General features: G+C 39.8%; 1 protein-coding gene across 2 annotated transcripts; it reads right to left on the bottom strand.

The window, feature by feature from the left end:
- Positions 1-436: 436 nt before the first annotated feature.
- ulk3 (unc-51 like kinase 3) lies at positions 437-14,787 on the bottom strand. 2 transcript variants are annotated; one of them, XM_038702303.1, is made up of 17 exons: positions 14,635-14,787; positions 13,763-13,907; positions 13,285-13,425; positions 13,080-13,200; positions 12,689-12,784; positions 12,229-12,372; positions 11,550-11,632; positions 10,334-10,489; positions 10,037-10,142; positions 9,854-9,894; positions 9,589-9,691; positions 8,946-9,010; positions 8,528-8,606; positions 7,169-7,209; positions 3,615-3,662; positions 3,198-3,261; positions 437-1,520 (listed from the first exon to the last, which is right to left on the bottom strand). In XM_038702303.1, the coding sequence occupies exons 2-17, from the start codon at positions 13,865-13,867 to the stop codon at positions 1,504-1,506; spliced, it is 1,410 nt and encodes a 469-aa protein (XP_038558231.1). In that variant the 5' UTR covers positions 13,868-13,907; positions 14,635-14,787; the 3' UTR covers positions 437-1,503. The 2 variants fall into 2 exon arrangements, 1 of the variants encoding a protein (XP_038558231.1); XR_005442323.1 differs by lacking the exon at positions 437-1,520 and having other exon boundaries at positions 7,070-7,209.
- Positions 14,788-15,009: the final 222 nt, after the last annotated feature.

The raw sequence follows: 15,009 nt of genomic DNA, 5'->3' as shown, positions 1-15,009 counted from the left end.
ATTACTGGCTAATTATGACCGACAAGTAGTAAGCGAAACTTTCGTAGTACAGTGAAAAGAGCTAGATCTCTCATACATAGCAGAAGAGACATGGGCAATAAAAGGAAAAAAAGATAATATACTTGTAATTAATTCTTTGTGCAGTTCACATGTCTGAGATCTGTTGTTTGACATTTTCAAATTCAGTTTCCATAGTTTTCTAGACTTCCATATGAATCATATAATTATTACATGTCCTTACTTTCCCTTGCCTGCCTTCCTCTCTCCTCCCCTTGTGGATATGAGCCAGCTGTTTCTACAGAGCGGCCTTCCAGATGATGACGATGGCGAGGGACCAGCAACGTTGCTCACACCACGCCACATAAATCTTTCCATAGGTTCTGAAAGAAAAGCGTTTGCCTTGTGCGGTTGACAAAAAATCCAGACTACAAAGACCTCAGAGATTGCCATTTTATTTTCCACTGAATTTCTCATTTAATAAATACATAACATATAAAATCACAGCTGTATAAACATTCAAATAAAAATAAAACAACACAGCAGTATGGAAATCATACATTTATCAGATATATTTATATTTTTTCTCCTTTAACTCCTGTTTCAGATATTTTCTCCAGTTTATTCACAAAGTAAAGCTCCCTTCTGGAATATCCAATACCTGTTTGAAATCAAAACAGTCCATGAAGACCTACAACAGCGAGGATTACCGGCCTTCCACTGACTGTTAAGCTTTTTACCGTTTCACAGAGGCCTAGTTATGAAGGCTTAGCTTACGCGCCACAACTCACTATGTCCCTCAAATACCCAGCCAGTGCCAAACCTAAGAAAATGCAAGTCTAGTGTAAATAAGGCAGAGGCCGCACCTCTCCAGTTTTTCCCTCTTAGTGGTGAAGAGGGCTCCATCAGAAGAGAGGGCATGGTGAGCCTGTGGTTGACCCACAGTAAACGCAGTGGGGAATGGGGGTGAGGGATTATGTGCATGTTTGCAGAGGCCTCAATATACTACAGTTTAAATTGATTTGATACTTCTTGATGTCACAGTTCCCATTTGATTGTATTTTCAGGTTTTCACAGTTCATTTTTTTTTGGTGTGCTGCAAACAGTGAAAGTTTTGCGCTACAATAAATGCAGCAGTCTCAGTTTAATTCGTTTACCATGAAAGTGTGGTATTGTCATACAAGCTGTCCAGCATTTACATATCAATGGTGTGTCAGGAGGAGGGATTTGAGGCAGTGCAGAAACAGAGTGGGACATGCAAGGAGCTAACTTTCACATTCACCAGTGTGCAAGTGCAAAATTCAGGAGCTACTTTCAGTATTTTACCAGCCAAACTATTTCCCCCCTCAAAAACAAAAAATACAAGTTCTCAACCTGCAAAATCAGCTACTTAGATTTGGCCCCTGACAGAAACCTGGTCAGGTGAAGGCTCCGTGTTCAACCTGAACACTGACAGGCAGTCTGGTGTTCTGTGGGGCATCCCACCCAGTTCCCACGGTGCCAAGCTCACTGCAAACAGCAAGCTGAGAAAACAGAAATAATTGATGCGTGTTAGGTTTCAACTTTTCAAGATTGCAACACATTTCCACTTTTAAATTTCTTACTTTAATTCAAATAATCAAGCTAAGGTGACCAGTAACCATATCAGTCTTTCACAAAGATGGCCCTGTCTGCTGCTGCCTTCAAGATTACACAGAATACTATATTCCACTATATTTGTTTTAGACACTTCTACGTCTAAAGGAAAACGAAGCCTTGGACTAAACATTCTCAGCATTGTTAAATACCAGCAATGTATGATATCTTCTAGCTTCATGGTTTATATTATGTGATAAAATGGTAACAGTTTACATTTTCTATGTACCTACTACTTCAATCACTGATTTCCTTCATTTCCTGAAAGTCTATGAACATTAGGATGGCAGCAGCTGGACCCCAAATTCAACAATGGGTGTTATATGGGAAGTCCAGAAATAGGCTAAGCCTTCACTCACTGATTTAAAGGACTGTCTCAAACACTGGATGATAATGACTGCAGAAAGTAAGCATGTGCTGATATGAACATTAAGATTATCTTGGCAAAAATACTGTATACAATAATATCATTCATTGAAACATGCAGAAAAACAATACCCTTATAAAGCAAAGGTTTCGATGAAAATCATATAATAATGTAAACCGTTTCATAATAATAAATATATAACTTGTTCTGTTGCCTCCTTTTCTTTTTTTCCAGATGATGTAGCTTTAAGTCTGTGAGGGTTTAGAGCTTCAGGCGTCAGGGGAGGACATTGTACCTGAAACACTGCGTGCAGCAGTATATTACATGTAAATTGTCTGAGTTTGATGGTTCTCAGAAAAACAGTTTTGGTAAGTAAGAGCAAGAGTAAGGTCACCAGACAGAGTTGGGCGTTGCTGCGACCCTCTCTAACACAGCTGGTTTTGTATCGGTTCCAGCTAGTATGGCTGGCTTTATTAAAATAACAGCAGTAGAATAAGAATCCAAGTTCTTCATGAAACCTGAGGGGCCCCTAGAGTCATACATGCTCTTCCCCCACCCCCATTTTTTAAATTCATAATTCCCCAGGAATTTCTTGCAGAGAACAGGATATTGACTAAGCTTTAGGTATCTACTATCCATCCAGAGCTGAGCCCAGAAAATACCACGAATTGGGCTGACTTACAGCAAGGGAAGTTCAAGTATATTAAAATGTAAGTCATATTAGCTTTTTATGTATAGTAGTTTGTTTATATAGTGTACAGACATGTTATATAATTGATACAGTATATATATAAATATATATATATAAAGCAAATTTACACGTGAGTATGTGAAAGGAATGAAGCGTACATGTGCGCCCTGTTGTTGTTTCTTGTGTCTGTGTGTTAGGAGGGTAAATCTTTGCTAGCACCAAGTCTCACTTTCACAAGGTAGGCTTTACAAGAGGGCAGAGGACAGAGCGGCCCGAGGCAGCTCTGAAATGAAATCAAAGAGCCAGACAGTCCTGCGGGGTGGCCAGCACAGCAAGAGAATGGCTCATATTTTACAAGTGGAAAAACCTTTCATGAATGGACATTTCATTACAACTTTAGGCAGCAATTCCCCCCACCACCTGCCCTACACCAAACCCCAATACAGTCACTTATCAGCAAAAACATGAACAGAGGAGCAGTTTAAGCAACATGGCAGGGAAACTCACAGCTTCTGACACTGTCTGCAAGAGATTCTCGATCCAGAGACACGTCGCTCTGAGTTTCCTGCATCTGAAAAATAAACATATACCTGTAATTACGCAGAAAAAATAAGCAAACAACATGGGCATTTAATACCAACACAGGGACTAAAAGATTTCTGGAGCATAATACTACTACTACTAATAAGCTTTATTTATATAGAACTTATCAAAACAATGTATAAAGGATGTAACTATCTTCACTGAACATCATCATCAATGTTTTAAGTTCCAATGATTTAGTAGTATCCAAACAGAAGCTTTAATTTTGCCACTACTCTGTTTTTGATATCAAACATATTCTGTGTTCTCGGCTGCAAATTTACCCCAACAGTCTGAAAACGTGTGACTTATCCTTCATATTTGGAAGGAATGTATGCTTACCTTGATATGCTTTTTAAGGTATTCAGCTCTAGTCATGAGGCTTTTAATCTGGCGAGAGACATAACATTCAGATAAAATGTAACTACAGTTTACACTTTAACCACAAGTGTTACATCATGCTTTCATATGCATTGGTTCTTCTGATTTTAGCCAAGGTTACAGCTTGGCTCACAGGAATGGCAATGTCGGTGGATTGGTCCACCACTTTGGTCAAGACTGAAATACCTCAGCAACTTTTGGATGGATTGTCATAACATAATGTTTTGTGTTTTAATGTTTTCCTCTAGTGCCACCAGCAACTTGACATTTTTAGGTTTTTAATGAAAATCTCTAGTGGATGGATTGCAATGAAATTTGTTAATCCTTTGATTTTTCATCTAGCACCATCGTCAGGTCTTAATCTGAATGTGTCCAATACTTTATGACCAAATTTCTGCAAAACTAAGGACTTTCCCATCAGCTTTGGCTGTATTTTGTGCAGCAAATGTTAGCATGCTAACACATCAGATTAAGATGGTGAACATGGTAAACACTATACCTGCTAATCGTTAGCATTGTCACTGTAAGCATGTTAGCATGCACATTAGCATTTAACCCCAAAGCACCGCAGTGTCGATTTACAGCCTCACAGAGCTGCTAGCATGACTGTTCTCTTGTTTCACAATAAGTGCCAATACAAGCTCTTGAATTGAAACGAGATTATGACTCTCCTGCATTTTAAATATAAAGATTTTTAATTTTTTTTTTTTTTTTTTAAAAGAGGCCCTTGAATAATTTAAAACACATTTACACATACATACATACACACACACACAAATACATACATATATAAAGTATGTTAGAATGATTAGGAAAACATTGTTATTTCTTTGGATAATTTTGTATTCATAAATTATATTAATTTTCCTTTATGTGTTTCACTTCAAACGGATGTCATTAGTGTATATTTTAGTATCTAACTAATTAAAATGTGTAGCTGTGCTCCATTAGTTTGTCCTGTTAACTCTATTAGCTATGAGCTATTTAAGTGTCATAAAGGGCAGGTAAGTGTAGTAAAAAAGGCGAGAGCACCTACTGGCATGTGCTGCGGTAAAAAGGTCATCCTAATGGACATGGAGCAACAGTTTTCTAACCGTCGCGTTGTGTATAGCAATAAGAAAGTTGTTACCTGTGTGTAAGTAAGTTTGACGGAACACATATTTAGGACTCTGCCTGGAGACATTTATTTTGTAAGTGTCGTCTTTTTTTGTCAACTAAAACATCGGATATTTCTTCATCTTACATCTGCCTCCCTGCCTCACTGGACTATACAGTTTTGCCCTTTTTGTAAAGCACGAGTCAGAAACTTTATGTCCTGTGAAAGTGACAAAATAAGTTTTTGAAGTTGCCACTACACAATATAAACACATTAAATAAATGTGCTTTAAATTACTTTCAAGGCCTGTGTATAATCAAAAAAAATCTCTCCAAATCTTTTGTTTCAATTACCGGATGTATTTTCTGAGCTGTATTTTCTTGTTTACTGTTAACTGCGGTGTCTTCATGCAGCCGAAAACACGATAACTTTAAGATGCGTAGGCGACATAAACTCGATGTTAAAATCAGACTAAAGAGTCTGCTGATGTGCTTCTTGTTCTTTCTGTTATTTATTTATTTATTTTTAAACATTTCATATGGTACACACGTGCTAGTAATGTCTGCTGTCATATGCTCCTCACTGTGGTAATCAGTCCTCTGGTGATCATGAAGGTTCTTGGTTGCACCTCATACCTAGTTTGATCACCACTATATCACTGTATAAAGCACGCCCTGTTGCAGAAAATAATCATTCTGACCACAGGTCCTTAGAATCCAGCCCTGACCCTAATCTTATGTACCCACAGCACTTTAATCACAATCCCTTTAATCAACAAGTACAATAAATGTGGAAGAACTCTACATGGGCGAGGATGGTTCATGGAACATATTGATAACTTGCAGAGTTTTAAAAGGCACCTTCTGAAACTCAGGCCAAAGGAAAACATGACCTCATGTATGTTCTTCCATAACAACACAACACTGGATAGATCAAAGTTGTGGCTCACATATGAGAAGATAGGATACTGAATAACAACTTTGAAAGTGTGCTCTACAGTAGATGTGAACGCACACAGAGGCCTGTCATGGCAGCATGTGTTTGCTTTTTTGGGTTCTCACTTACAGTATACACATGCTTTCTATCGGATTTGCCACCCCCACCCCCCTAATGCTGTGTTAGATTATTACAGCCGCATCTGAATTTACTTAAGACAAGTGCCTATAAAACTTCAAATAGGGAGGTCTATGAGGCCCACTCAAACCCCCATCCCCCGTCTGGGGTTTGTTGGTGAAATACTGTTGTCTGTTGTTGGCTCAGTTACTGGCTAAACAATGCAAGAAAACAAAAGGGTTTGGAGCATTAATGGCAGACATGCACAAGTTGTTTGCAAAGGTTTGTCAAAGTATAATATCAATGCTAATATTCATCTTGCTTCCTGAAAGTTAGGGCCAGCAAATCAGTTTGTTCAAGTATGTTCGGTTGTAGTCTACAGGAAGGGTCTTGTTACTTTTTATTTTAGGGTTGATTATTATTACTATTATTTATCTATCTGTTTTTGTAACACATATCTAGTTTTTTTTTTTTTTTATTACCTAGGTCTGTTCATTTCAATTTCAACTTTAAATTAGTTAAGATGAGTGTTAATGAAATAAGAGTTTAACCTGTAGTTGAGGGAGTTTAAACTTGCAATAACTGATTTATTATTATTTTTTTGGGCCACTTGGGCAACAAAAACAAGCTGCAAACACAATAGCGGCATAATATCACCTTTTAAGTTAATATGGCGAACTTGTTAGCAAACAGTTGCCTATTTACACATCCAGCAGAAACAGAACAACATTAGCATTAATTTGAATGTAACGTTCAGGTGGTTACTCTCCTTTTAGCTCTTTTTTTTGGTTTCCACCAACTCCTCATATCCTGATATATATGGCTATTTAGCTGCTAAATGCCCCACTATTGTATGTTCAGCGGCTCTCTGGACAGCAAGCATAGAGTCAGTTTGCAGGGCTATTTCACTGAAAACAGCTGCTAACTGCAGCCAAAAAAAAAACACTAATGAGAGTGGTGACAGTGAACCAACAGAGTAAAATAAAAAAGAAACCAAACCAATGAACTGCATGTCGTTATACAACTTCATAGAGCTCAGGGCAACTGCAGAGTTTGTTTGTCACTACATGTGACTCTTTTCACATACAAGTGGCCATGGGATCCATTGCTGATGAGAAAAAAAAATATCTCTCTCTCTCTATAGAGCTGCTTTAAGTATCCAATTATAAAGTGGACAGTGATCTATGTGTATGTAACAGTAGTATAGATGATGGATTACGTTATTTGACCTTTACCATAAAAAACATGCACATGGAAAAAGGCTCACGGGTCATGTGTTGGGTGATCAGCCAAGGGCTCGTTGGAGGTGACAGATAGTCGTTTCTACCATGAGCACTCAACCAGAATCCCTTCCTCATCTACTCACCTCGCTGTGGAGCAGCTCTCTCCTGCGGCCCTGGGGCTCGGCTGGCTCACCAAGAGAAAAAAAAAAAGATACAGAGAATAATGAGGAGAGGAAGGGAGGAGAGAGTCCACCTAATCACCTTGTTTGTTCAAGAAGAGGTCAACTACTAGATTGGATTTCGCTAACGTGTAGACTGGGTGCTCGGGGGTGGAAATGGTTCTAATGTAGGCCAGTGTTTTCACAGTCAGTCCTCCTGGAGGGGAGAGTGGCGGAGAGAGAAGAGAGAGAGGGGAGGAGGATGAGAGCTCTCTGGTGGCAAGGCATGTTGGGAAGCTGTGCTACAAAGAGCTCTTAGCCAAACAAAGAACCAATGTTTTCTCCCCCACAATCCCCCTGGTGGTATCTGCCGTGCCACACAAAGAGGCTCTCTGACACTGGAGAGAGAGGCTGGTTAGGATGGCATGGGATTAGTTGGACCAGACTGTCATATATTAATGATCCACTGACAAGATGAGGTTCTGAACTATTTCTTTAGGTACATCAGGCAGTAAGTGTAACATCTACAATTTATCAACTCAAGTCAAAAAGTATCAGTCTTACTGGATGAACCTTTAACAGCACTGGATGATTAGAGCTTTTGTTTATTAGAGAGATAATAGTTTTTATTTGTTTCCAGTGCGTAACAACATATAGCACTGAAGTGTGTTGTCTGAATGAGAAGCAGATGGCAGGGCTCTCATACCACACACAGGGCGCTGGCACCGGGTCTCATCCCGGCTCAAAGCCACATCTGGATCACTCTATCCCACCTCTTCCATCGACCGACCTTCCAGATGAGCTCATGAGCCCGGGCCTAATGGACTCCAGGCCACAGTCACTAGAGTCTCCTCTGTAGTTTATTAAGTGTCCCTGTTCTCTCTCCAAGTCTGTTGCTTCACTCTGTCTTTCTCTGTCAGTTTGTTTTTCCCTCTTTCTAAATCACTGTCTCCAAGTTCTCCGAGTCATTTTTATATCCATCTCTCCCAAAGTCTCTTTGTCCCTTTCTTTACGTCCCTATATCTTTAGTCTCCCTCCCAGTCAATTCATTTCTCTCATAGTCTGCTCATTGTATCTCAGAGTCTATTATTCTGTACCTATAATAACAAATGTGTGCTAACACACACAGCTGCCTGAGATCTGACGTGATGTCTCTCAATGCAGAAGTATCAGATGTAGGACTACAATATGGTTTACATTTCTTCCTCAGTCACCAAATACTGCCAAAGTGTTCTTGAGCAAAGCACTTAAAAGTTGGGCTCCATTGGAGGGGCTCAGTCGCCCAACAGCAGCAAAGGATAATTGTTGTAGCCATCTTGTATGGAAAGAAAGAAGTTTATCTACCTGCTAGCGCCAACAGTAGTTCTCCTAAGCACTGTTGATACACATCCAGGGTCTCATGATCACCCAATCCATTCTCCTCCTATAGGTTGAAAATGAAGCAAAACATTGCTTTATACATGACTACAGAGACACAAGGGGCACGCTGGTGTTTACATAAGTCAGCTATTTCAGTCAGTTAGCATTGCAAAATCTAATTTAATGTTCACTTCTAAAAGACACATAAATAATAAAAGAGTTTGCACGACCAACAGTGTCAAAGTAGCAACACCGAAAAATAGATATTTTTGGTTTACCAATGATCTTAAAAGATGTGGTTTGGAAAGCAATATTTGTATCCTGCTGGTTTGTTTTTCTGCTGTATTACTGCCTGTGTGCATCTTTCTAGCCGTGGCATTGTACAGCAGTACCCCATTCTAACCTTAGCAATCGCAGTAGAGGCCATCTCCAAAGCAGCCAGCAGTCGTGGTTGGTCTCGAGACATTTCTGGAGTAGAAAGGGAACAGAAAACACCACTTTGAGCCCTACTGTCTATCAGTCTAAACTGATTAATTAACCATTAATTAATTCTACTACAAAATATGCATTATTTTGCAATTGGTATGTTTCCTACAGGAACTTAAGACTCCAACATTGTGGACTTACCTTAGATTTCATAATATTTATTTCAGGGAAACAGGGTAATAGAGCATAAGCGTTCTTGAGCAAAACACCAAATCCCTAAGTGACCTATAAATACCATTCTGTAGTCTGACCTTTGGCCTCTGAGGGAGGGAAAATATTTTCCTCACAGGATTCATTAAAGTAGTAGAAAAGATCAAACAGCATTGTTTTATCGCATACATCGTTTTAATGCAAATTTCCATGACTAAAATAGCACATTTGACAAAGATGTATGTACTAAAGAGGAATAATAATCAGGTGAAACACCTATTATTTGATTAAATCCGAGCACAAAAACACAGATCACATTACTGAAGTTGCCCTGTCACACAACTCCTGATTAGACAAGCCTAATGCAGACATACAGTGGTCCTGCCTCAGCACTGAGCAGTGTTCATTACCTCGGAGGACATCCCTGGAAGTGCGGGCCTCCTCAAAGCTCTGTCTGTTGTCTGAGGCCACCAAGGCTTTCAGCTCTTCGGCTCTAGACACATACTGGCGGACCTGCGGGAAGTCCTCTTACATTGACTCAACATAATCATGTCAACCACACCATATGGTATTCATAGAGCAGAACTCATTCCAAGTGAAAGTCAGTCACTGGAGTGTAAAAAAAAGCGTAGAAAGTAATCCAAATGTGAATGCGGGGAGTGTTTTCGGGCCTACCTTCTGCCTGAGGGCATCTTTACGTTGTCGGTCTGTCTCGTCTGGGGAGGGCGGAGTGAAGAGATGTTTTAGTTTTACATTTAGTGCGTTTTCTTTGTCAATTTATTGAGGTGGAACAAAGGCAATGCATTGTTGAAAGGGCTGAAGCCACAGACAGGATATGAGAGAGATTGTTGCTCTTACAGTGAATCGCAGGGACAAAGTGCTCAAGGGCACTGCAGTATAGACAGAGAGCAGCGGACCTCTCCCCCTCTTGGTCCTTCTGAACGGCCTGCAGGACCAGCTCTTTCTGAAAAGAGGAAATAGGAACTGGCATCACTGAACGCAAACTGCTACAACTATCCATTCTTTACGCATGCATGCAGAGTCATGTGAGGCAGGCATGAGCGCAAACCTACTAATACATGTTTACACATATAAACACACACAATTCATGGTCATCTAGTAGATACACACATTCCTTTCTCCTTATTTGCTCACCGCTTTCACTAAGCTGTCTACACTCGGCATGTGCTCCATATCCACGAAAGGGTGGGTGAAGAACTCTGCAAAGGTGATCCGGGCATCTGGATTTCTCTCTAGCAGCCGCAACAGAAGGTCCCTGCAGTCCTTGGATACCCTAGCCCCAGGAGGGAGCTGATGCACAAAACATGACCTTATTATGTTGCACTCAATCCACAGGACAATCCGAGGGAAAAGGACAGCAGATTGTTGCCAGAGACTTTCTAGTCTCACATAGCCACTTTTTATCAAAAGATGACCTTACAACACTTTATGTGAATGCCTGGCTAATGGGCCATATGCTAATGCAATCCATCTAGCACAAGCCTAATGTTTTACACAAGAATTCAAGTGTTTTGAAAGTCCTCCATCACTAAAAGCACTGTTATCCTTAACTGTTTCAATGGAAATTAACATTTGGTTTATGTGTGCAACGGGCAAGTCAGGACAGACACAATGACTTTTAATTGCCAACATCCGTTATAGTTTAATTTCAACATATTTAATCTATATCTAATTAGCATATAATCTATATTATAAACATTACATAGGCCTGTTTACAAACACATAAGAAATGGAATTTGTCCCAAACTGTTCCTTTCAATTAAGAAATTTAGGTAACTGTAGAGGAGCAATAAGTCCTTATTTCAACTGAGCACCTCCACTGCCAGTCTTCCTTGAGAGGGATACAAGTATAGTGTGAAAGGATGCCATCTAGTGGTTTAATTGTGAAAATTCACAAATACAGTGTGAGACACACACACACACACACACACACACACACACACACACACACACACACACAATATATAAGTATTGCAATTCCCTGGTAATGTGGCGGTGTATGTATATTTGGATGACTGAATAGATTTAGATTTGTGTGTTTTAAAACGGTTACACCCCAACATTCCGTGTTGGTTACCGAGACGACCACTGAATGAAATAAAGCCCTTTATAAATTGACATTTGGCAAATTCCCATCCAGCTATTTTCCTAAAAAGCAACTCATCTAAAAAATAAGCACTGCTGCCTTACTTCTGTTGTTCTAGACATAATACAGTTTTTGACATTTGGAGTATACTCAACATGTGCATCCATCAAGCAGTGAGCCATTCATTTTTTTCCAGCAGGACTGCTGACTGTCTCTGTCCAGCACACTGAGTGATCACTGACTCATTTGTTGCTCAACGCTTACCTCAATAGGCTGGTTACTCCGGATCTTCTCCTCCAATTCAGCGTATGACCTTGATGCAAATGGTGCTCGCCCAAACAGTGCCTCTACATGCACACAAACAATGTTGAGTAGACTATTCCAAAAAGATAGTCTGCAGTGAGTATTTATTACTGAAAACTGATGCACCTTCTGTGCATTAAGTTAGTTTCAGATAAATGTTATGTATGCTTTCTGATGCTTATACTGTATTTAAAAATTATCTTAGTTTAGCTACCCTTTATATATCTTTAACATTACACTTCATTTACACAAATGATGCTGGTCTTTAGTGAACCGTCTGTAAATTACATGCAACTGTATTTGGCTAACATGACTGAGTAGTGACAAGACCTCCTTATGTGTTGTACATTGTCACTCCACAACTGTACTCCACAAAAAAGGGGGCAAACCAGGCTCCCCTTTTATGATGCAGGGCCAGTCAACTGATCAGCCTTTTATTGTTGAAAAATATGTGATGTTTAGATGTTAGAAAATATTATTAACGGGGACTCACGCTACACAGCCTAAGACACAGTTACACCAGATTCTGCGCATGGGAATGCATTTTGCTCCCTTGAATATATAATGAAGCAGAATTACAATTAACAGCTTGCCCGAGACACATTCAAAAGAGATGAAAAGCTGGACACTAAGTACTCACCATAAAGAATGACTCCTACTGACCAGAGATCTACCCGGGCGTCATATTGGCGCCGGCACACCATCTCAGGAGCCATGTAAAGAGGGGAACCCCTCAGGACACTCTGCTCGTCCCATGGTGACATGTACTGGGCGAAACCAAAATCTGAGAGCAAATCAGAGTGTAAATAACATGTTCACTGTGAGAGATTCCAGCTGATACAATCCACCTAAAACAGCCTTACGAACTAATATGTTTATAATGCAAATTGTTTTTGTTTGATACCAACATGGTTGAAGGTCCCTTTGATATAATGTTACTACAACATGAACAATCAAATGTGGCATGTGCAGCAAGAAAATGTTAACTCTCTTGCTCTGCACACATAACTATAATATGACAATGATTCAGCTCTTTTAGTGTCTGGCACGTTGCTGAAATGATCACAATCACACACAAATCAATCAGTTCACTTATTAACCTGCTAGTTTGAGGACAGAGCCGCTGAGCAGAATATTCTGGGGCTTCAGGTCCAGGTGTGAGATATTTCGCTCATGAAGAAACTGGAGGGCACAGGCTGTTTGTGCAGACGCACATACAAATACACAATGAGAGAAACACATTGAAACTGAATTTCACATCATGCCATCACATCCTAAAGTTTGCACAAACTTGCACTTAATAAGAATATTTATCCTCATGCAATTTACATGTACGCGTGGCTGAAAATATGAGTCAAAACCCACTAGTTTTTTTAAAAAAGTTGCTGACATGGAAGCAGTATAAAAAAGGTATTTCCTATCTATTAATATCAAAATAAACAATAAGCGTGTCTTGCAAACAGATTGTAACACAATGTGGCAATGACTCACCGATCTGTTGCAGGAAGCGCCGGGCCACCCTCTCAGGTAAAATCCTGCGACTGCGAATGAAGCGGGAGAGGTCTCCACCTGAGCACCACTCCAGGATCAGATAAATATTCTCAGCATCCCACTGAAGAAAGACAAGAATACAGGGAAAGACTGAACGCTCTATTTAGGCCTATAGCTTTTTGATCTGTAGCCTCAATGAGCTTACCTGAAAGTCTTTCAGCTGGACTATATGAGGGTGACGCATAGTCTTGAGGATTTCAATCTCTGTGAGCAGGTTTTCTGTGGATGCCTTGTTTAGAGTCTTCTTTGCAACCACCTTCACTGCCACCACCTCTCGACTGTCCCCCTGCAACGTCACGGACAAGAACTAAAACTTCCACTTTCACTTTTAATGACAAAACTAGACTGAACTCATAAATGTGTGTCTTTCAATGGTGACTGCAATTATGTGTCCAATGTGGACTGTCTCAGAGAAAACCGGGAGTGTAGAAATCACATTTGATAACGGCTACTATATATATATATATATTATCACAGTAATTGAAATATCATAGTTTTCAGGCAAGGATGCAAAGCCAAGTACATGGAACATCACTGCTGAGTCAATCCTTGAGCTCAAACAGAAACATGAATGTTGTATCAATTTTTGGGTGATGTTTTCCCTGACTCCTCTACAAACTCACCTTTCTGTAGGCTTTGTAGACTGTTGCATAGGTACCACTGCCCAGTCGCTCTGTGAGGATGAAGTCAGTCAGTTTCGGCGGAGCAAAGCTGGAGGTTGAAGCCATGCTGATGACAGCAACATCAAATTTGCAAAGCAGGTCTTGGCTGGAATGTAAGATCAATAAGCTATTCATACCAAATTGCGATGGATGGTCTGATCTTCAAACTTCAACGGGGAGATGTCAAGATCGGTTGCAGAATAATAATACTATGATTGCACCATCATTTGATGGGGACACTAAGGACTCCGTGTGTTGCTCAAGGACAGTTGCATGGACCTTCTAGTCTACATCATTCCACTTTAAAACAATAAAGAAAACTTTATTTCACCACTGTGATGGTCAATCATGTAGAGATTACTGATGTGAGGAGGAGTGACAAGTTGATGATCGACTTAAGGGACGCCTCTTATTCTGATGTTTGAACACATTCAAACTTTACTGCCTTAACTTTGTTTAACGTTACTTTTGCTTAATCTAACGTTATTTATCCCCCATTACGTCATTCAGACAGGCTCGTTAAAAGTCTTAGACCGTATTCTGACATGAATTTGTCTTCCCGATAAGCAAGGAAACTGTAAACTATCTGTGACTGAACTAAATGTGGTGTACCTAGGTTTGGGAGCTAGCTAAGTTCTAGTTAGCTAACGTAGCATCTGCTGTGCTGCCAGTGTACAGTTAGCTGCTAGTATGTAGCTAACGTTATAAAACTAGCGCTATGCTACTAGCATAAATGTAACGTTAGTGTTGGTAAAGCGTTTGCCAAACATGAAACTGACGTAGTTAGACCTTTCCGCCTTCATTCAAAAGTTATGCAAATAGTTGGTACGTACCTTGAGACTAACAAATGCACAGTATATTAAAGACACGTCTGTTTACATTGCTGACACACCGCACGGTGCACTTGGGTGCACTGCAGCGACCAACTGACAGTAAAACGAAGTACAAAATACGTTACTGCCTCCTAGCGTTGGTACTTACTGCAAACTACTGGAAGAATTGACTAGAATCAAACGACGTACAAGCCGGAATCACTATTCAGTAGTTATATTTGAAAGATGTGATGTCATTAAAAAAATAAATCCCAAGAGCCTCAACCGCAGACATCAATTGTTATTACCTGTTTCATATTGTTATTGTTATATACTACTGTAATAATTTGTACTAAATTATATATTGTCTGATAGCTAATTTACTCCACTTTAGCT

Source organism: Micropterus salmoides, unplaced genomic scaffold (assembly GCF_014851395.1).
Source record: "Micropterus salmoides isolate LMB-PRFRI ecotype aquatic unplaced genomic scaffold, ASM1485139v1 Ms_hic_scaffold_6, whole genome shotgun sequence".
Lineage (NCBI taxonomy): Eukaryota > Metazoa > Chordata > Actinopteri > Centrarchiformes > Centrarchidae > Micropterus > Micropterus salmoides.
This window is presented reverse-complemented; position numbering and strand designations above follow the sequence as displayed.